Source organism: Octopus bimaculoides, chromosome 18, assembly GCF_046866305.1.
Source record: "Octopus bimaculoides isolate indiv1 chromosome 18, ASM4686630v1, whole genome shotgun sequence".
Taxonomy (NCBI): Eukaryota; Metazoa; Mollusca; class Cephalopoda; order Octopoda; family Octopodidae; genus Octopus; species Octopus bimaculoides.
Window position 1 is genome coordinate 40,456,360 of NC_142945.1, and position 23,812 is coordinate 40,480,171.

The 23,812-nt window shown below is 34.8% G+C and overlaps 1 protein-coding gene and 1 long non-coding RNA gene across 8 annotated transcripts in view; one reads left to right on the top strand and one right to left on the bottom strand.

Moving 5' to 3' along the window:
• Positions 1 to 14,888, bottom strand: part of LOC106883153 (vacuolar protein sorting-associated protein 41 homolog) — a 171,355-nt gene extending 156,467 nt beyond the window's left edge. For 4 of the 7 annotated variants that reach the window (XR_016244991.1, XR_016244990.1, XM_014934065.3 and 1 more), the window contains exon 1: positions 14,846 to 14,888. Coding sequence is in view for 4 of the 7 variants with exons in the window: in XM_014934065.3 (XP_014789551.1) it covers positions 14,846 to 14,878 (33 nt within the window). In the remaining 3 variants the exon portion in view is untranslated. Of the gene's footprint in view, positions 1 to 5,251; positions 5,276 to 14,845 lie in introns of all 7 variants that reach the window. The other 3 variants (XR_016244989.1, XM_014934061.3, XM_089366033.1) reach the window with 2 other exon arrangements.
• Positions 14,889 to 15,427: 539 nt separating this feature from the next.
• Positions 15,428 to 23,812, top strand: part of LOC128249796 (uncharacterized) — a 176,303-nt gene continuing 167,918 nt past the window's right edge. Inside the window, exon 1 of the long non-coding RNA XR_016244862.1 lies at positions 15,428 to 15,565. This is a non-coding gene — a long non-coding RNA (uncharacterized LOC128249796). The remainder of the gene's footprint in view (positions 15,566 to 23,812) is intronic.

A 23,812-nucleotide genomic window follows, 5' to 3' on the forward strand; every position in this document is an offset into this window, starting at 1 on the left:
TTAAGAAGTAGATAGACATATAAAAAGCAATAGCAATTTATCATTCATTTATACAAGCTGTTGTTTGCTAAGGTTTCTTATTTCTACTGCTTGTGCTTGTCATGGAAACTGAGGGCTGAATAATGCTATCAATAAAATATCATTTCATCAAAAAGTGGTGATATTTAGAAGCAGTTGGTTTCAAATCACATTATAGGTGTGAAAGAAATATGAGGAGAGGTCACCTCCAACACAGAAACAAATTGGGTAACACTAAGGGATTTTGTTGTTGTGTTTTTTCATTTTAAATGAAGTTCCAAGTTTAAATGTAACAGTGGTATATCATTTAAATCATGTCCTAGAATTGTAAAGGAACATTAGTTCTGAAAAGCCCAAAGCTGCACTTTTTCATAAGTTTAAAAAAAGAAATGTTTAAAATACAGAAAGCTGAAGAAACAGTCTAATTACGTTGAGTTGCATGGCCAATTTGGAGGAAGTGTTTAGCTATGTGGAGTGAGAGATTCTTGTTAACACCCTCATCTATGAAACTGTTGGCACTACAGAAATTGAAAATTGTTAATCATAGACATTGATAGTAGCTTTTTCAAGTGCATTTCCTTTATACAGGTTTGTTGTTGTTCTTTTTCTGAAACCTCTTTTACATTTGTGATAAATTCTTTACTGGACAAATGCACCAGTCTAAGTCATGGTTATGGGCCAGTGCAAAAGTGGCATCTTCATCTATAGGTTTTCTGAGCAGCTTCTTAGAATGGGAACCTGGGTGACTGCCAGTTGTGAATTTATTGAAGAATTTTCTGCGAGTTTTTATGGAATATAATCAAAATCCTGGAAATTAATTAGATCTCTAACCCTTTCCTCTTGATATTGAACAGCAGTTACAATGTGAAACTTACAGTGTCTGACAAGGTTGTATAGAATTCAATATCACCATCTGGTTGATGTCTTTACAGGTGCTATTGGAATTTGAAAAAACATTGTATTCTGCTGTTTAATGAAGATGAAATATTTCAAGTATTGTAGTTGATGTAATCAGCAATATGGCTGAAGACTGAAGATGTGATGCAATTAGTAAATAAAGTGAGTCTTCAACATTCAATTGAGTGTAGTTTCCAGCAAAAAAAAATTAGGAAAATAATTTTAAAGTATATCCACTCTATACTTGTATCTGATGAAGTGCCATTAAATCAATGTGACCCCTGTGACTATTTCTACTGTTATTGTTGCATGTTTAAGCTTTAACCAAATAAATTGTGGCACAAAACAGTTGCTAAGAATCTATTGTTTTATTTGGCTAAAGTGTTACAACTTCAGTATATGAAGTACGGATGTAAACTTCTGTATTTATTGCAAATGGCTGGCTGTTAATGTTCATTGTAACCATATGGTCATGCATCTGGACTGAGAGTAACAGTTGAAAGCTCAGTCCCATAATTTGATTGGTGCATTTGCTGCAGAAAGCTGCAATAGAGCAATTTCATTCTTTGATTCTATACAAAACTTTTATAATTTCTTTTATGATCCACCTCATTGTTTGTCAGTAATACTTCAGTGCCTGAAACTTCAAATTAGAAGTCAAAAGTTTAAGGTGAAAGCATATCTAACCAACTTAGATAAGTCATGCTCAGTTCTTTGTTATTGCAATGAAGGATATAAGGTTGTTTTATTGATTGTTTTTTTTTCTAGTTGAATTTCCAGATATGGAAAAGATGTTTCAACAGCAGTAACCAAGTTTCAAAAGATTTATTTAGGTGATATTGAGTATGAATTTGTACCAAGAATACTTCATTTCAAGAAACTTTATTAAATTCACGCCCAAGTATGAAACACTACAAGTTTCTAGTATACTATATGCTCCTGTAGATAACAATGAATTAACTTCTTCATTCCCTAATGTTTAAACTGCATTATGTATTCACTTGTGTTTAATGATAAATAATGTGATTAGAGACAAGAGTTTGTTTGAGAAGAAATATCTAAAGAATGAACACAGACCAAACAATGGTACTAATATGACTCAACAGACTTGCTCTCATGGCAATTGAAAACAATGTTCTTAAGAACTTACAATTTACTGATGTTTTGGAGAAATTTGTTTCCAAGAAATTAAGAAAAGCAAATGTTTGAATTTTAATAGCCGTTAGCTTTGTAAAAACATATTTAATTTCTTTTACTCCATATTTTTTTTACTAGGAGGCCACATAGTACCTGTGACCCAGAAGCTCACGAAAGCTTAATTTACTTTTGTATATATGTGCATACATATAAATATGTAAGCCTAAGCATGCAAACATATACATATGCATGCATGCACTTGTGCAAAAACATGCATCCATATACATGCGTGCATATAGAAGCATACACACACGGGTATACATTTACAAACATACATATACCTATACATATATATAGACACATACGTAAATATACCTACATATGTATGCATATACACACATACATATAGCAGTACATGTATAAATATACATACAAAATGATACATGTATGCATAAAGGCATACATATACCTGTATATTATACATATACCAATATAAGTTTCTGGGTGTGCATGTATACATATATATACATGTTTATGCATATACATATATATATCCATTCATTCTTTTTTCTGGCTTCAGTCATTACACTGTAGCCATGCAGGAGCATTTTCTTCTAGATTATAATAATTTACATGGACCCCAGTATCTCATGAAAAACTTGAAAAGCAAAGTGGATCACAAAGTATTTTCTCTGACACTATGCTGATTCTACACACAAACACATGTATACCTATGCATGTATGTACAAACATCTATACATATATATATGTCCCTCTGTCACACTCTAACCTCCCATCATCTAGCACAAAGCTACCTCTTCCAATACCCACCTCTCAAAGGATCTTTGTCTTACGAGTTACTTGATAACCTCACCAGTGCTGGTGCCACGTAAAAAGCATCCAGTCCACACTGTAAAGTGGTTGGTGTTTGGAAGGGCATATCCAGCTGTAAAAATTGTGCCAAGGCAGACCTCACCAGTGCTGGTGCCACATATGAAGCACTCAGTCCACTCTGTAAAGTGGTTGACATTAGGAAGGGCGTCTAGTGTAAAAATCATGCCAGAACAGACAGGGAAGAGTGGTGCAATCTTCTGGCTTGTGAACTCCTGTTAAACTTCCAACCCATGCCAGCATGGAAAGTGGACGTATGATGATGGTTATGATATATCTATCTATCTATCTATCTATCTATCTGTCTGTCTATCTATATCTATATATATTTATATAATCATACATACATGTACACATACATTTGTATTTATGTGCATGTGTGTGTGTGTGTGTGTGTGTGCGTGTGTTGTGATTGTATGTCAGGTTACTCATAAGTGCTGCTGGTAACATGAAGTCCAGTACATGTTGTATGATCAGGTTGTCAATGATTAAACCAACTCCACCATCAGTCTTGCCTGGTGAGGAAGGTTGTTATAAAAACTCAGGATAAAAACAATACCTGCCAAAAGGATGAACTCAATATAGGGTCAATGACTATATAGCAACAGCACAAAGACATAAATTTTGAGTAAATGTCCACAATGATGCAAGACAATTGGGTGTGAGAAAACTCTTAACTTTTGTAAAAGCATATCTCCAGGAGAAGGCAGTATATTAGTAGTATAAATGGGGTGGTCTGGGCTCAGTAGCCTTGGAAGGTAGTCAGACTTGGACAGGAACTCCAAGTGTAAACCATCACTGCTTGTGAGTACTGTATATTAGATTGGAAGAAAACTTGGGACTCACCCATCCCAAAAAGAGTTTGAAGATGCAATGAATGGAAGAAGATTTTGGTGGTTATGACAAAGGACCCCAACCCACAGTCGTGGTTATAACAACATGCACTGTTGTATGTATGCATGTGTAAACACACACATGTATATTTCTGAACCACATGACTGAGTTCAATTCCACTGAGCAGCACTTTTGGTAAGTGTCTATTATTATAAAGACATGAGCTGATCAATGCCTTGTGAAGGAATGATGGAACTTGGTAGATGGAAATTGAAAGCCTGTTATGTATACATAGGTGCTCATTGCTGATATATACAGATATGTGTGTATGTGTGTGTGCATGCACTGGTGTGTTTGCTGACATTTGCACTTCTCTGAAAAATCACTCCGATATGGATGGTAACGTTATTTCCCCTCTACATCTTTAAAGACATGGAACAAGGAAGCCCTTGAAAAAAACAAGTAAAGGTTAACAACAGGGGGTGGGGAGGAAGAGCATCAGGCTACAAAACAATACCCAAGCAATATGTTTGTCTTATCGATGCTGGCATGGAAAAAAGGATGTATAAATGAATAAAAATGTGTTTGTGTGTATATGTGTATATATATATATATATATATACACACACACATACATATAAATGTATGTGTATGGTTCAACAGGACTGGACAGGTCTAAGAACAGTGACATGCTCAAATATCTGCTTTAGCATGGCTTCTATTAATGGATGCCCTTCCTAATGTCAACTGCTTTACATGTTGGGTGAATGATTTTTACCATAATTTTGAGTTAACTCAGCCCTTATGAGTAAAACTAGGTACACATGTACACACATACATGCACACGTAAATAAAAAGATCTATTGGGTGTTTTGATGGGAATTCAGTAGTTTAATCAACTGAACTATGTCATTAAATTAGCATGTAGATGGCTGAGTATTCCACATATACTTGTACCTTAATTCAGGTAGAATTAATGTGATACAGTGTGTGATGGGACTGGACTTTTCAATTACAGGTACAATCTATCCAACAAGTTGCTGCAAAGTTTCCCTCTACCCAGTTTTACTCTCCAATGTTGGATCGACCCAAGACTTTGGTAAAAGAGACTTGCCCAACATACCATGCAGTAGGATGGAACCAGGGACCTCATGATTGCAAAGCAAACTTCTTAACTATTCAGCCATGCTCACGCATATATGTATGTGCTTGTATACATATATACATGTAAACAATATATACTACACTATATAACTCTATCCCTTTTTCTTTTTGCTTAATGAAATCTTTCAAACATTAGATGGCAGGAAGCAATTTACTGAAAGGATGTAGTGTAGGAAGAAGAGATTGGTCCCGAAGACTGATTGGAACAGAAGAAATAATAATAATAATAATGATAATAATAATAATAATAATAATTTTGATGATAATAAACATAATAATAATATACACAACATTGAAAAAGAAGTCATACCTGGTAAAACCATATCATGACTGGCTAAAAAGAAATTGAAAAAGAAATAATACTCAAAAGATAGTAACACAGAAAGATTGAAAGAGAGAGAGAGAGAGAGAGATTGAGTGATTATCAATTGACAAAGTATACCACGGTAAATATCTAAACATGTCTTTCAAAGAAGAGACACACAAGTCATGAAGCGAACATCTACATGGCCGCTTAACTTGTGAGAAATAGCACTCAAATCTCCTTCAAACCACAATATACGATCTTAAAAACATCAGATAAACAAAGTTCCAGATAAACATATTGCAGGTGTGTGTTTGTATGTGGAGATAGGCTGGAATGTTTTTCATATTAGGTCTGCTGGATCAGGGTTGAACTGAGGCTAAACAATAATGTCGACGAGGGAGTTTCTATATAACATGACCTGCTAGAAATAGCAGCCAAATTTTATTCAAATAACATCCTACCCAACTTGAAGTATACATTAATGCAAGTAGACTTAGATATAAAAAAAGAAGAGATGGTCTTGGTTGGAATTCCTTTAATCATAAGTTTGCTCAATCAGAAAGAAAGCAGTGACAAAGTAATTATTCATCACATGGCAAATTTTTGTAACTTGTCATAGAGACACATTAAAATTTTAGTGATGGGTCAGAATGTGGTGTGGTCAGTTGTGACATTCTGTCACTGAAAAATAAGACATCTGTTTTTCACCCCTAAGGTATATAACTACAGTTATAAGAAGTTGAAGGAAAGCCTGGCTGAGAACTAATAATTAATTGTTACTGCCACCAATGCAGCACAAGAGAATCCGAAGACTTGCTCTTTGGTCATGTAATTGTTTACAGTAAAAATAAGTCAAACTTAGTACAATTTAAACTCAGAAAGTAAAAGACCAAAACAAAGCACTGCAAAACATTTTGTCTAATGCTTTTATGATTTTACCAACATACCACTCTCAATAATAATTGTTTCTAGCATAGATTACAAGGCCTGAAATTTGTTCATCAATTATATCAACCCTAGTACTTGTACTTTATGTTATCAACTTTGAAATGGTGAAGGACAAAACTGACCTCATACCACATACTCTCTCAAATTCATTAATCTATTTACTGAATAAAATGCATACTCTGCATTCCATGACAATGCACAATCTTCCAAGTAAACTAGTCACATGCTATTTCCTATATACACAACACATGCTATCTTACCACAAGTTGCTTGTCAAGAAAAAGGTCATGAGGACTATTTAATAATAATAATTACACAAAGCTTTTAAAATGAACATAAAAAATCCCATGTCAGCTTCATCTTGTATCTGTTCTTCAGTCTAGAAAGTCCCAAAAAAGATTATGGACACTGACTCTCCTCATCATATTAGCAGCATTAAAATAAAAAGAAAACTTTATTAACTCAAATTAAGGATTCATAAAGGAGAGACTATCATTTTGGCCAAGGTCCATCACAGTAAAGAGCCTCATCTGAAACATTAGGATCTATTTCAACACAATATTCTATAATAGCTTTTACCTTAATGACTACATGACTGAAACATATATGATCACATAACCTGCTAGAAACAATAACCAAGTTTCCCTCTAATCTCAGCCCACCAATTAACAAAATGAAAGACATACATTAGATAATGTCATTCAAGATACAGCCAAAAATGGAAGGAGAATGGGCAGTCATAGCTGACATGCTTTCGATTGTTGATCTGCTTGATGTGGGTTGACCTGGTGCTAAACTACAAAACCACACAACTTTTGTTTTAATTTCCAATTATATTCATGTTGATGCAGGCCCTTATTACCAATTCTAACAACACACTGGGGCATTTTCTTCTGGGAAGCAAAACAATAGAAATACTTGTTAGTATAGGGGCCAATGCCATGACTTGTATATGAAGAGGGTTCATAAACACTGGAGTTTGTTGATGGAAAAGAAATCTGAAGAAGCGTTGTGGTCAAATGGATAAAGTACTGGGATACCACCTCATGAGCTGTGAGTTCAAATCTATAGCAAACATTATGGTATGTTTCCAGGTAGGACACTTCAATACTGTATGCCTCAATTCTAACAGAAACAGGTAGGTACTTGCTTGCATGGTGATGTGATGGCAGTTTCTTCATGCCTGAAGATCATGAAGAAGAGCAATATGCTCTCAAGTGGCTATGTAAAGCAATCCCTTTTCCTCCTGCCTGCACCCAGTATTTTCAAAGTGAGAGTTATAGTCTGCACAATCCAAACTCATTCTTTAAAATTAGAGGTCTGACCACAGTGGGCTAAGATGACTACAGTGACCCGCATGCTGTAAGTTTTACATTGGGGTGACCTGCTTGGTGAACTGCCTTACAGGGCTGGAAAGCTTCACCTATGCTAGAAGGGAGTCAAAGAGGGCACTTGACTGCCTGGGGGACTCCACTCCTTGAATTGCTATTAAGGTTGACTTCCCTAGCCTTTTTCTTTCCCAAGGTACTCACAAGGTAGTGAAGGTTTGTGTTTGGAGTTTCTTCTATGCTATAACATGCAAATTAACCTGTAGCTGGGACCTTGAAAGGTGCCACTGCTCTGGGTCAGAGTAGACCTGGGAACAGCTAAGAGGAGATTACACACTCCTCAAAACTCTGGAACTTCCAAACCAGGGCCCCACAATTGGATGCAGTTTAAAGGTATATCTAGGAGACATGCATGTTAGATTAGGGCTGAGCTTGGAAATACAACAATACAAGGGGATTTAAATGTGCAACAAAAACTTGTTGCAAATAGAATTAATGAATAGCATTGATACACACAAAATATGCCTATTAACTGTTAACATACAGATGCACATTAAGTTGATGGTCTCCAGATATGTTTTAAACCTTCAGTTGTACAGCAATGATCCTGAAGAGTATCAGATATATAGAGAAGATATTACACAGGCTACATATTATGTATAGCTGCACCTATATGGTTCAACAATTGTCTTGGTCACACACACACCAGGTATTCATTCAAATTTGCAACAGATGCACACCAGTAATGCAACAAACAAACATCACAGATGTACACATTATGGTGAAATGGTGACATACATGCACTAACAGTGCAACAAATGATTACTCATGCAATGTGACTGTGTTTGTAAGGATAGTTCATTAAAAATATATATTGTGAAGAATGTGTAACAAGTGTGAAAGAGGTTTCAAATGTGCATTGGTTGCAACTGTGTAAATTTTTATTATACAAGGAATGTGCATTACTAATGCTATATATATACACACACACACAAACTCTTCTAGTACATACATATCAAACATGGATGTCACTACAAAGCACTATATTCTGAATATAGCTAAACTATATGAGAGATTTAAGTGTTTCTTTAGAACCAAAAAATATTTTCGTGTCCCTTGAAGTCCTCTAGATAAAATGTCTTCAGTGTCAAATACTAGTCATTATCTACCCTACTTTACTCCTTTTAGCAACAATCTGTCCCAGTCCACCCGTGCCAAAGTAATCATCATCATTCATATCTAAATGAATATTTTGATATAGTGTGAATGGTGTCATGATTGATACAAATATAACATAATATATACATGAACTTGCAAATATTTTACTAAACCACTTCAAAAACTTGATTGGCACCTTAGGAATATGTCACTCTATATAGCCCCAGATTGATATCTTGTGAGTGGATTTGGTAAACGGAAATTGTGTAGAAGCACACTATATAGATATTTAAGAGTGTGTGTGTATGTCTATCTTTACTTGACAACTGATGTTGTTTATGTCTTTGTAACACAGAAGTCCAGCAAAAGGGGCCAATAGAATAAGTACCAAGTTTAAAATGAATATTGGGGTTGATTTGTATGACAAACACTACAAGGTGTAAAATTCATACATATTTGTGAAAGATTTCAACTTCCAATGGTACTCCTTGCACCAGCACATCTCATAGCATTATGTGTATCACAAAGACAACATCAACTGACCACCTATGCAATAACACAAGACTATTGAGTGGAAGACCACTGCTGCAAAAAATTGTTAATCCCGATAGTCCCAATCAACACACATGCAATCAACTTCAAACACCACAGAAGACTACAACAACATCAAGTGAGCCAATAAGAGAGCATCAGAAGATTGTCCCACAATACCCCAGGCAACAAATCACTGCATATTAGAACACAAATGAATTTGCCTTCCACTTGACAGAAGAATGATATATCAAGACAAATGGATTTGCAGATCTCATCTAGTAATGTAAGAGAGTACCTACATACTATAGGGTTGCTCAATCTGTACTGATCAGGGGTAGACAACAACAACTCTGAATGGCTTTGATCTCTAGAGAGATTGTAATGCTAATCACCATCTAATGTCCACTTTTCCATGCTTGTAAGGGTCAGATAGTATTTGTTGAGACAGCTTTTTTTTATAAGCAGGTGTCCTTCCTGTCACCAACTCTCACTTGTATACAAGTAAAATTATATTTTCCCATAGCCAGGCACAATTTTCATGTAAGACTGGAAATGAACAACATCGTTTGTATGATGGCAATGCTCATTTACAACTATTATGTGATGTCAAGACAAAGGTACACTCACACATATACAAACATATATATATATATATCATTTAATACACACAGGATTTGGAAGGCAGCAAGCTGGCATGCTGGGCAAAATGCTTAGTGGCATTTCATCAGTCAAATGCTGCTGAGGTTGATTTTGTACTTCATCCTTTGGGGATCGATAAAATAAATATCAGTTGAGCACTGGAGGTGATGTAATTTGCTTACCCTTTACCTGAACTTGCTGGCCCCATGTCAAAATTTGAAACCAATATACACAAGATTTAAATACAAGCAATAAGTTTCATACCTTTGATAATGCAATAGGCAGACAAGCTTACAACAGGCAAGGTATTGATGGACAATCATTCAGGCTCAAAATACAATGAGCTTCTTCAGTTTTTGTCCATCTCATCCACTCATAAGGTTTTGGTTGGCTCAGAGCTATTTCACAAAACACTTGCCCAAGGTGTTGCACAGTGGGACTGAACCTGAGACTGCATGGTTGGGAAACAAGCTTCTCAACCATACATGCACCTGACAGTTAAATTCAAATTCCAGATGATCTAGAGGTCACTTATCCATCTCACTGTCACTGAAAAATGGTGACTGACCTTGGAATTTGGCAAACATCTGTCTTTATGTACATCAGTGGTTCTCAACCATTTTTTGATCCCTATTTTATTTGGGTGGATCCTATTAGCCATTTGATGTTTAAAAACCCTATTATATTTTTAGAATTAAATATCATTAAGAATTGTATAAAAAAATCTAAATAGAAGTTTAACCAGTTTATTGTACACGAATTTTAACAACAAAATCTGATACGGACTCCACTGATGTAGATAGCTCAAATATAAGTACAATCAGCAATAACATGACCAGAGTGAGTTTGCCTTCTTGACAGAGGTGTAGTATTTGAGTTTATCAATTTTACCTAGTGCTGCTACAGATTTTATAGTTCTAGGTTGAATTGAACAGATACTGATTTGGGTAACATAGTAATTCTAAAAAGATGTTATACCACATCAACAATAACAAACATTTGATTAGTTCTTTAGAAATTTATTATCAAAATTATCTCCAATTTGCCTAGTTATCCAGATAAAAAGTTTCCCAATGATGTTCAATTTATACATTAATCACAGATCAATCCCATCAAAATGTGGTGAAGATGGAAATATTAGAAAAATTTTGATCTTTAAGGTCAATCACCACCATCATTTTACGTGTTTTTTCCATGTTGTCATGGGTTGGACAAGTGTGATCCACTATAATCTCTCATGTTGTTGCATTCGTTTGTTGTCTGATACCCACATTTTAGAAAACTGCTAATCTTTGTTGCTGTGTATATTGTGTTTTATGACTGGATGCCCTTTCTATTGCCTACCACTTTACAGCAGTGTGAAAAAAAAAAATTATCTTATTAACAATTCATTTTAGACATTTTTGTCAATGATAGCTTGCACAAATCCAAGAGGTTCATGATCAAAGATTATTCCATATATTGCCGATACATAGCTGAATACGATGAAACTTATGGCAAAAGAAGAAAAGAGAAGTGCAAAAAAAAAAAAGAAGAGATTACTGCTGAAGTAGAGTAGTAATGTAATAATAATGATCTCTTACACTAACAAAATGTCACAATTATAATGGAAGGAATGGTATGATGGTATGGCTGATGGGTTCGACCACTGGTATTCTTATTCCATTGGTTTAGCATGTTTTCTTTAGGACATATGAAAAAATAAAATACTAAATGCAATGAGTTATTTAGTCCAGTAAAGAAATTCTATTTCAAAATTTGTTTGAAGACACATGCATTGGTACTGCTGACATTAAAGTGGGGAGGTACATACATACATATAACTGTGACATTGACTGGTACATAATAAAAAGGCATAATAATACAGGAGAAAAAATAATAATTAATGAAATAAACACATAACATGAAAACTGAACAGAAAATATGGAACAAACATTTCTTTACAAAAAATAAATAAAATATAAAGTCACAAGATTAAAACAGAAAAAAACTTTATATGTCAATTTCTGGCACAAAGGCCACATATAGTGGAGAATTGGACAGATTTTATAATACCTTCCTAAAGTAACAGTAGCCTAAATGCAATAACTCCTTTCAAAAAGATACAAACAAGGATGGTACAGACACAGTTGATTTCTTTGTTAATTAGTCAAATGAGAGGTGATGCTCATGACTTGCACAGGCATCACTTCCAGACAGGTGAGATCAAGGTGGCTGATGTTCAGTTCAGGGGATGAAATTCTAGACAGTTGCAGTTGGGTTTTGTACATGATCTGATATAAGGTTGGGGTGAATGAAACATAGAAGTTGGTGAGATATAGAATGGATACAACAAATGGGACAGAACAGAAGTGGTATATAGCCTGATGGTAGAGAAACCTTTATAATAGCAATGAAAGTGACTGAGAAAATATTTAACACATCAGTCAAGTGGCCACTTTTTTAATGTGTCCAAGGATATTTGTGCTTGTAGCAAGAACACTACTCAGTACTGTGAGAGGTACTGTAATAATGTTACTTGCACTTGAGCTATTGGCCTCAATATTTTATGGAATTAAATGGAATTCAAACTGGAGAATGATGTAAGTAAATTATAAGCAATGCATTTAGTCCAGCATCTTAGTTATGACCTTAAGAATCACAATTAATGACAAAAAAAAAAAAAATTATCCTTATGACAATCATTTTCGATACTGGAACAGAACTCTGCATTTTTTAAGTAAGCATTACAGTCAATTCACCTGAACCCAATTGACCACTAATACTTTTACTATTGAATTTAGATGTGGGTAAATCAAATTGATCCCAGAACTTGATTAATACTTTATTTTATTGACCCTGAAAGAATTAAAGCAAAGCTGATCTAGTTGAGATTTGGACTCAGAGCATAAAGACCCATGACAAATACCACATGAGACTGTCTGACACTAATGACTCAGCCAATCCATCACTTAATAATAATGTATCAAATTTTGGCACAAGGCTAGCAATTTTAGCAGGAAGGGATTAACTGATTATATTAATCCCAGCACTTGATCGGTACTATATTCTATTGACCCTAAAAGGACGAAAAGCGAAGTTGATCTTGACAGTATTTGAACTCAAAAGGTAAAGAACTAGAAGAAAGCACTGTGCATTGTTTCTGATGTGCTAACAATTCTGTCAGCTCATGTCTTAATAATAATAATGCTTCTTAGGTACAATACCAGAAATTTTGGAGAGGGGACTCATTAATGACATTGACCCTATTACATGACTGATACTGTATTTTATCAACACCAAATGGATAAAGAAGGCAAAATTGGCTTTCATGGGATTTTAACTAAGAACTAGAAGTGGAACAAATACTTTAAGGCATTGTGTCCGAGGCTATAATGATTTTGCTAATTCACCACCCTTTAAAAATTGCTTCTTGTTTAAGCACAAGGCAAACAACTATTTCTTTGGAGTTGGGTGAGGGCGTGTGTAGTCATTTTATAGGAATCCTAAATACTTGATTGATGCCTTACTTCATCAACCTGGAGTGGAAGTAAAAAGCAAAGTTGACTTCAGAGGAATTTGAACTTCGAACGTAAAGAGCCAGAATAAATACATATTTTTTTTCCCAATATTTAAACATTCTGCCAACCCACTGTCCTAATGTTTGTTTCTAATACAGACACAAGATCTGAAATTTTGGGGAAGGTAGTACTTGACTGGTACTTATTTGATCAACACCAGACGGACGAGAGGCAAAGTCGACCTCAACAGGATATCAACTCACGACGTAAAGGACAACAGCTTAAGTTCTGAGTTCAAATCGCGTCACGTTGACGTTGACAACTATCCTTTAAGTGTAATAATGGTTTGTTTTTATTTTATTTGTTAGAGGAAGGTATAATCAATCTAGTATATTAATTTAGGCTTAGTGATTTGGACGAGATTTTTACACAAACTCAATACAGCGTTTCACTGAAAATAGAACGGATGTCCACCATTCTGCAAGTCTCCGCCATCTATAAATAATGGTTTCAAATTCTGGCACAAGACCAGCAATTTTAGGGGTAGGAGTAAGTCGATATTACCGACTCCAGTGCTCGACTGCTACTTATTTTATCGTCCCTGAAAGGATGAAAGGCAAAGTCAACCTCGGCGGCATTTGAAATCAGAAAGTAAACACGGATAAAATGCCGCTAAGCATTTTGCTCGACGTGCTAATGATTCTGCCAGCTGACCGCCCCACTAGTAATAACAACAATAAAAACCCGAGTTCATTACCTATCCGGGGTATTTATAATAACAGAAACAAGAATAAACAAAATCCACATGCCGGCGTATAATAAAGGTTTGATTTTAATGCAAACAAAAAATAGTGAAGTAAATCGTACCCGTGTCCCTGCGTAATTTTCCCAAGTCTTCCATTGAAGTAAATAGTGGAACGTAATACAAATTAATAAAACAAGCTGAAATACTCATTTTAAGAGCTTCCTACTATAAGTTTTCTACACACACATATATCTAATATAAACACACACAATATTATATACATATATATATATATAAATATAAAGTAATTTATTAAAGTCGATTGAAAAGTTAAATGGGCGGATCATGAAACGCGTCCTCCTACTTTAATCGATGTATTTTACGTCTATTAATAATAATTCATTCAGACTAAAAAGACAATCGATAGCAAGAAGACGTGCAGAACAAAGAAAATGATATCATACAAACTTATAAATATGAGCGGCATAACCACAAATATAACCGCAAGAAATACATTATTTTAGTGTTTGTCATTAGACAGAACAACAGCTGTGCATTTCACTTCTTAGGTGAGGTTAGCATAAAATATGAGTTTTTCTACAGTGTTGCTTTGCGTAACCACATCATGCTGTAACGCTTCTCTGGATATTTCATTACATAGATGACAATACGGCCGATATAATAGACTGAGGTAGGTAAAAATTTATACCATACATTCAATGCTTAAAGCTGAAAATTACTTTACCTCTTCGACTTGGCCCGAATCCGTGTCTGCCATTTTGGCTAATGTTTGTATCACGTGATTGCTACTTCCGTTTTAAAAACAGTAAACTTCCGGCTGGTTTTCCTCCCTCCCCACCTCTTAGCTACAACACTTTTTTTTTCTGAGACGAATTCATTTAAATAGCAACTGTATTGCTTTTTATTCACAGCTAGCAGAAATAGCTGCTTTCGATAATTAGATTATTTATTTCATATTTTAATACATTAAAAATACATATTTCCAATTCGTGTGTTTCTAGGTTAATTATGCACAAACAACAGCTAAAGTCAAACCAGATGGCTCACGCACTTAGTCGGGGAGAAAACATTATTTCGTAGGACAAATTAATTCAAAGAAAAACCGATATAAAATTATCAACGAATTAACATCACATTTCGGTGAATAATATCTAATGAGGTTCATGTTTGGTTTACTATCTTAGTGAAATTTTTTATTCAAATTCCTTTTTAAGCGAATAAATATCAAAGTAAATTGAATCGTCTGTTACCACACTGTTTCCATATGCGCTCCCTTACCATGTTCTTCCACAACTTCTGCCGACTCCATAAGTGGCAGCTAATAAAACATCGCTGTTCTCAATAACCCTAGTCTTTATCTAGTCTAACCAGTCGTTTGAGAAGCGCCTCACTGGACCATTGTCTTCTTTCACCTGGCGCTTCTCTTCTTCATCACGCCTGTAAGGTAGGATTAATCTAATATTTATTTATGACACTTTGTCATTAACATAATTTATTAAAATGCATGTGTATATGTTTATACCTATGTATGTGGTGCGTGTCTGTTGTGTATATGTATTTGTGTCTACGTATATGACTATATATGTATGTGTGTGTATATATATACATATATATATTCGTGATTGTAAATAGTTTGGTCACAAAGTGGAGGATCAACTCTCAGTTGCCAATAACTTATAAAGTGGTCACCCGTCATCTGTAGATCTGTCAGTTTCTCTGTGTGTGTGTGTGTGTGTGTGTACCTTTACATATATTTATCTTGTGAGATAATCCTTATTCAGCTACTGGAGGTGGATGTGGAAGGAGGTGAAAACATTAACATCCATTCATCCACATTTACTTGCCGTTTATTTATTTGTTTGTTGTTCGTTCGTTTGATGTAGTGTTTCTTTATTTACCTTTTATTTAATCAAACAACTGCAGCCGACTAAGTTTGTAAGCTCCCGGCAACTCCCGCCTCGAGCTATTTTTACATTCATTTACCTCCGTTGATGTTCTTTCTCGGCAAAAGAATGAACGACACTACATCACATCCACTCAAAGTAAATCGGGGAAGATGATCGATCTTGTTTGTTTTCTTACATCTCAATTTTAAATGAAGACTATACGAATAATAATATTAATATTGTTACTATTAAATAGATATTGGTTCATCCTTGTTATTTTCTAATCATGTTTTGTTTTTTATTTTATAATTCTATACATACAATCCTATGACAACCCATTTCTGTGTTTATTTATTTCTATATATTCTAATTGTTCAACTGGATTTCTGTTAACCCCCGTGAAAAGTTAAGATATTAATTGCTATTGTTATTTATTAATTCGTGAATTTATATTATTTACATTATAATTTCCTGAAGATTTTTTTTTGCCGTTCTTCGACGAAATTCAAAATTAAAACAAAGGTTGTCCCTTGACATGATCATAATTTATAGGGGAGACAGTTCGACCATTTTGTTCCAACCCTTATTCTATGGGTATCCGCCTAAAACCATTATGACAACAACCACAACAGTAGTAGTGTTGATCATTGTAGTTGTTGTCATCGTCATGCTAGCAGTAGTAGTAGTAGTTGTAGTTGTAGTAGTAAGAGCAGCCACAAAACTGATTTTGGTCAAAGAAGACTTAAGATGTGAAGCCAAGAAGCTGCTGCTACTACTGACACTCCAACAGCAACACTACATTATTCCCACTACCACCTCCACCACAACAACAACACTAGACTCGGAGGCCGCACTGCATTGTATTTTTTACCTCGACACCACACTACAACTACATCCATTACAGATTATATACAATAAACACAACGTCGGGGTTCGCCTTAGATCGTAGGTCTGCATCATGGCTTGAACCAGGACTAAACAGCAGTAGCACTAACTTCAGAGTGCACTACATCAAAACGTCTTAAGACACGAAAAAAAACCCCCGGAAAACATCCGATAATGCAGTCGTCCTTAAGAGATGTGATAATCACGGCTGGATTGCCATTAATCACAGGTCTGTGCGATTGGGTGGACCTGGCGTTAAACAAAAACGACAACACCACTTTATACTATCGAAAGACACACCAGATAATATAGTAATGATGAGACTGTCTTCGGTCACAAGTCTGCTCTGTCAGAGTTGTCCTAGGCTAAACAATTACAACAATAAACACCTCAAGCCAATGAAGGAACCTTAATGTGGTCACTCTATATGCTAGAAAGAGCAGCCAATAGAACCCTGCATTAGGACAGAAAACATTAGATATATTCATTTTACATAACTCTAAACTGATGAGATGATCATGGTTAGAATGCCTTAGAGTTTAGGTTTGTTCAATCGAGGTTGACCTGGAATAAAATAGTAGTAATAAATTCCACAAGTCATCGAGAGTCACTTTCTAGTTGCCCTACCTGTTAAAAATAGCAGCTAGATCTTTAAGCCATACTAACTATATGGAAAAAGGACATGTTTGATAATATACATTATGCCTTGTGTGTGTGTGGATTTGGTTATGGTTTGAAATCTTTGGTTCAATGAGGGCTGATCTTGGTGTAAACAAAACTGTTACATCACACTCACACATACATGTATTCACATACATGCACATGTGTGTGTGTATTAAATATATTTATTATATAAATGTATATATAAAATATCATGTGTATGCGTGTGCACATAATTGGTGATGTTTGTCTCTACTGAAACAGTGTTACCATTTCCCAATGATTATTACTAAATTTCACAGGGACATCTTAGATGCAACTAAAACCCTTCCCCTGCAGGTCGGAGATCTCTTTAAACAGGGATGAATCAAGAACTCAAATGTAGAGGGGTTGAAAGTTGTAATGGAGTAGTAATTGAGTAGGAGTGTTAGTGTGCAATATAGCAATGTCAGTTTATTATGTCAAATTGTTTTTCTTTCTCTTTCAGTCTTTTAATCTATCTCTTGCTCACACTCACATTTTCTCATTCATCTTATGATATACACTGAGTTGTGAGATGGAGAGACAGTATAATGTTTGAGAATATTTCAAATGTTATAAAAATTAACAGTTTGATTCATTGAGTATAATACCTGAATATTTTAGAAGTATAAACAGATGTAAATGTGAAACAATGAAAGAATAAATTATTTTCTATCTTCCATGGTATTGAAACTGTGTACTAATTTTTTGAAGATATGATCTTTTTTAAATGAGGAATTTGAATAATGATAGCATTCTGGATATACTGTCTATATATTTTGTGTGAGATATTGTCTCTCAGTATTGTTATCTGTACTGGCAGATTACTTTAAATCAAACATGATTTAATATAAATATATGCAAATTTAAATGGAAACAATGGAAGAATGAATTATTTTTCTAACTTCAATGGTATTTGAAACTACATATTAATGTTTAAAGATATTAGTTTTAAATTAGGAATTTTTATAACCTATTTAAATCTCAGACAGCTCCAGTACAATAGCCATGATCCAATCTCATTCCAGTACCTCAAAATAGTTGCTTGATATGTCTGTGCACCAAACTGCTAAGCTTGCCAGATAAGAAACCTCTTGGAAATGATATCTTATCTGACTGGATCAGTACCTTGGTAAAGGCTGCAGTTTTGCATTCTCAAAGCCCCTTTGCTATCATTTTCAGTGCCTGTTTACCAGTCAATCCTCGGCAACTTTAGCATAATCACCAATATAGCATGACAGAAGACATACTATATCAATCATAGGGATCATCAAAACTACACATCTGTCATATACAACCAAGCACTTGATCCTCACTAAAAATATTGTGCGGTCAATGGCTAGCAAGGATCTTAAACAGTGTGAACTGCTAACTCCAGTGCAAATCCAGCAGCAACACTTGAGATATTCTTTAGGCAGCTACCTATGGTATTCAGCAATTGCAGCAATATGTCCACCGAAACGAATTACTATTCGAGATAAAGCAATGCAAAGAAGTGTATACAAAGATAAAATAATTGGTAAAATGTAACCAAAGAGAAGTAGTTTTCCTTCATGATTCTCATGAAACAGGCAAAACTTCTTTGATCAACCATATTTTGGTAAAAAGTACATTCACTGAAGTAGATTGCTATTGCAGTGGCTTCATCTGCAGTAGCTGCAAATTTGTTGTCAGGCAGCAAGTTTGCTTATTCTGTGAGCATGGAAAAACAAGTTTTAAATGAATGAGCAACAAATAGATATGTACATTAAAATTAGTCAGTCATTATTGAGTTCCCAATTTTACCTCAGCAAAACTGACCTATGAGCATACTCTTCCAGTCATAAATATCTGATATTTCTTTCTTTTTTTTTTTTTAGACAACAGTATATCTAGGATTACATAATGTGACGTGTCTTCCTGTTTTTAGGACAGTAGGACATAATGTAAGAAAGATTTAGGTGACATCTTTAACAAATCAGATGACTACATTAAGAATGGGTTGCTGAAAAATTTTTAAAACTTTGTTGTTTATGTTATTTAAACCTAAGTCAGCCATGATTGAGAAAACTTAGGATCAAAATTCTTCCAGTCCTAACCATCTGATACCTTTTGTCTGACAGTGCTTTTAGTAGACTTTGTCTAAACTATCCCTCCCCGTCCTTACACAGTGGAATGTGATATGTAGGGGCACATAGCTGCTATTTCCAGACAGTAAAGCAACTACATAGATCTTCCTTGTTGGCTGTTTTTTTGTTTTATTTGTTAATTAGAAGAGATGGGGGTAATTACTTCCTATAGAACATTTAGTCTCCCCGAAACATTGGGTTATGGAAAAACATGGGTGGGCAGGTTAAATAAGGTTGAAAGTTTTGTGTGTGTGTGTATACACATATACACACATACATGCACACATCACACAGACACATCTGTGTGTGCGTACATGTATGTACACACATATTTGCGCATATACATTGACGTGTGTGTGCCTAACTGAATACAAATGTATGCGTGTGTGTGCGTCTGCTTCTTTTGTTACTTCAGTACGAAGGTTTCTCCAGATGACTACAACAAACTGAAAATGGCCTTTATCATTGTCAATGCCGCCCCTGTTTATGTCACAGTAAATGGAACCCTCTGACTCCACCCGCCTCTCTATGTAGGATTTATTTTGTTGATGCTGTTGTTGTTGATGAATGTGCTTGTTAATGCTGTCTCCGATCTCAAATCACCCTGTGTTAATACCATTATTGCAACAGTTAGTCATATGATGTAGTGGACTTGCTTTCCACGTTTCAGTTTTAATCATTAAGTTATGGCATACATAACAGCACACCATGTAAGTATACATTACATACAAAGACACATACATACATATACACACACGTTATGTGTGTATGTATATATATATATATATATATATATATATATATATATACACACACACACACATATACACACAGATGTGTATATATGAGTATATGTATGCATGAACATGTGTATATGTATATTTACATACAGACAGAATACACATCCATACATACACACATACACATTTGTGTATGTGTATATGTTTATATATATATAAACATGTATACATGTGTGAATATATATATATTCATACATAAATATATATAAGCATACATATACATATATATAGACATGCACACACATACACATACATATACATACACATGCTCATATGATTAGGACACTTTGAACATAGATCTGTTTAATGAGGAACTAATCTAGGACCAAACAAGAACCAGAATAAATACAGCAGCTTGAAACCAACTCCACAAAATATCACAAAAAAAAGCAAAAAAGATCATTTCTCCTACAAGGAAAAAGATAAATAAAAAGCGAGGGGACTGTTTCAATGCATGACCCAACATTACGTAAAGACCATGTTTTTATTATATTTATTTTATCTTGCCTTTTTAGAACAACAGCATTAAGATTTGTAGGCTTCCAATGAGACAATCTCTGGTTTACTCATTTATGATAGTAAGAATGATTGAGGAGCACCTATGTTACTCGGGCAGAACAAATACACCAAAGTGTATTGTTTGAAAGCAGCAATTTATCAGTTTTCTTTGCTGATGCATGTCTCTTGTATCTTTCATTGGTATACCTCATGGCTCTAGTCATTGTGCTCTGGTCATGCTGGAGACTATATTGATTATTTTGGTTTCAGTACTTTGTCTAATACTTGTTTTATTTTACTTGCAAGACAGAAATGCAAAGTGGACATTGTATGGGAGGTAACTTAGTTCTTACCCCACACTAATATATATACATATATATAGGCTGTGTGGTAAGAAGTTTGCTTCCCAACCATGTGGTCTTGGGTTCAGTCCCACTGTGCTGCACTTTGGGCAAGTGTCTTCCAGAAATACCCTCAGGTTGACCAATGTTTCGTGAATTGAATTGATTAGTGGAAATTGAATGAAGCCCATCATATATATGTGTCTTTGTGTTTGGATTTGTCCCCCAAATTACTTCACAGCTGGTGCTGGTTTGTTTATATCCTTTGGTTTGGCAAAAAGTGGCCAATAGAATTAGCACCAGGCTTAAAAATAAGTACTAGGGTTGATTTGTTTGGTTAAACCCTTCAAGGTGGTGCCAGCATGTCTGAAGACTGAAGCAAAAGAAATGTAAGAGATAAAAGATACACACAAACTTACATACAGACAGACAGACAAACAGATACACACACACACACAGGTAGGTGAATAGACGGAAGTAGTACTCAACACATAGTTGGTATTGTAACAGGTTGATTGAGTTCTACATTATTCAAAGTTTCATAGGCACAGATATGCATTTTCATCTTCAGATGTGTACAGTCAGATGTATCTACATCTATCTCTCTCTTCCCCTCTTTCTTTCTCTATATATGTGTATGTATGTATACACTCATACACACACATTACCTACATGTTTGTACATGTACATAGACACTCATATAATGTGTAATTATATCTAGGTATTCATATAAAAATATCGTCTACCATTCTCCAAGTTTCTCCCCTTCCCTTGTTCTGTTTTCTCACTTTGGTGCATAAATTTCAAATATAATTTTTACTGAGCATCATCCTAAATTAATGATATCATAATAATTATTTTTATATATAAAAAAAAATGCAGCCTGTAATAAATGAATATATAAATGTATACAGGTATAAAATATAATTAAATGGATGACTAATTATAAACGAAATATTTAAAGTGTAAAAATTAAAATATGAACAATTGCTTTGTAATGTTTTCACTGATTGAAGTTACACAAGTATGTAATTAGAATTTTGGTGGTTAGCTTTCCACCACCACCATCACCTAAAAAAGAATGAAAAAGGAAAGAAAGGTTGTAGTATTTTCTAGACACGCACTTCAACATGTATGTGGATTTGATTTTTTGTGCTATAATTGTGTGCGTGCGTGACGTTGTTTAGCACCCGCCAGGTCAACCTTGATTGAACACACCTTTGATCAAAGATATTCTAGTCGCGTTGATTTAAAAAAAAATTTTTTTTTAATTCAGACAGTATATCTATGACTACATTTCAAATGTGCCCTCCCCACCAATTTTTTTTTTTAGTAGTGTGATTTGAAGGAGATTTGGATGTTATTTCTATGAGATTGAATGACCATGTCAGAGTTATTTTGTTGACTGGTAGTGGGTGATGGTTATTTTTTGTTGTTGTTTAATTCTGAGACAGTGCAGATTTCATAGACTTATAAATGGTTAAAAACATTCCAAATATGGCTCTCCCATCTTTTATTCAGACATACTTTATTACTTACTGGGTTTTGAGGCAAGGATAGTATGAACATGGTCTTCATGGGCCCTTGTAGACTGGTGAGATTGACGCTCTTTATGTTGTTCATGAAGTATTGTAAGTTAACCCCTGTAGGAAAGGCAAGAGTAGGGAGGAAAATCTAGAGTGATGATATTCAAAGGAGTAAAAAACTAGGTGTAGTAACTAGTACTGAGCTTGTAGTCTTGAAACAGTATGGGTGATGAGAGAAAAAGAGATGAGAAGGTCAGGAATACCTGAGTAGAGGTGAGACCAGACCTGGCATCTCTGGGGATCAGAAGCCATTAAAGTTGCTGAAGGAGAGAAGAGAGAGAGAAAACGTGACAGTATTCTTGTGAGCCAAGGACTAGAATGTGTCTGTGAGTGATTTGATGCCACTTGGTTAAATGGCTGTTCTGAGTGCTGTCTGGGATACTGCAGCAGCAGCACTCTCAAATGTGGGAGCAATTTACTATATAGGTCTCACTTAAGTTTTTGTAGAATGTCATCTACAAAATCTCAAAGTTTTGTAGATTACAAGGACTAGTCTGGGAATATGGTCCTAGAATTTCCAGAACCATGTTTTTTTAAAATTTATTTTATTCTATTTGTTGTTGTCATTGTTATTGTTGTTTGATTTGACTCAGGTTTGGTCTTATTACCAGTAGGGTTTATGTGGGTAGCTGATTACTACCTATCAAGTACTCAAAACCCTTCTGATAATCTTTCATGTGCCTCAGAGGCCAACATTCTACAGAAGCTCTACAGGACATTCCATTTCAATCACCTTCAACCATCTGTCAATATCATTACTCACAGTCCGTCATGCACCAATTATTGACACAAGTTTTACAGTTTTCATATTCCAAATTCTCACAATTTCAAATTTTAAGGGATTATATTTAAAAAAATTTTCATCTTTCTTTACAATCCTGGAATCAAATGGGCATGAGGGACCAA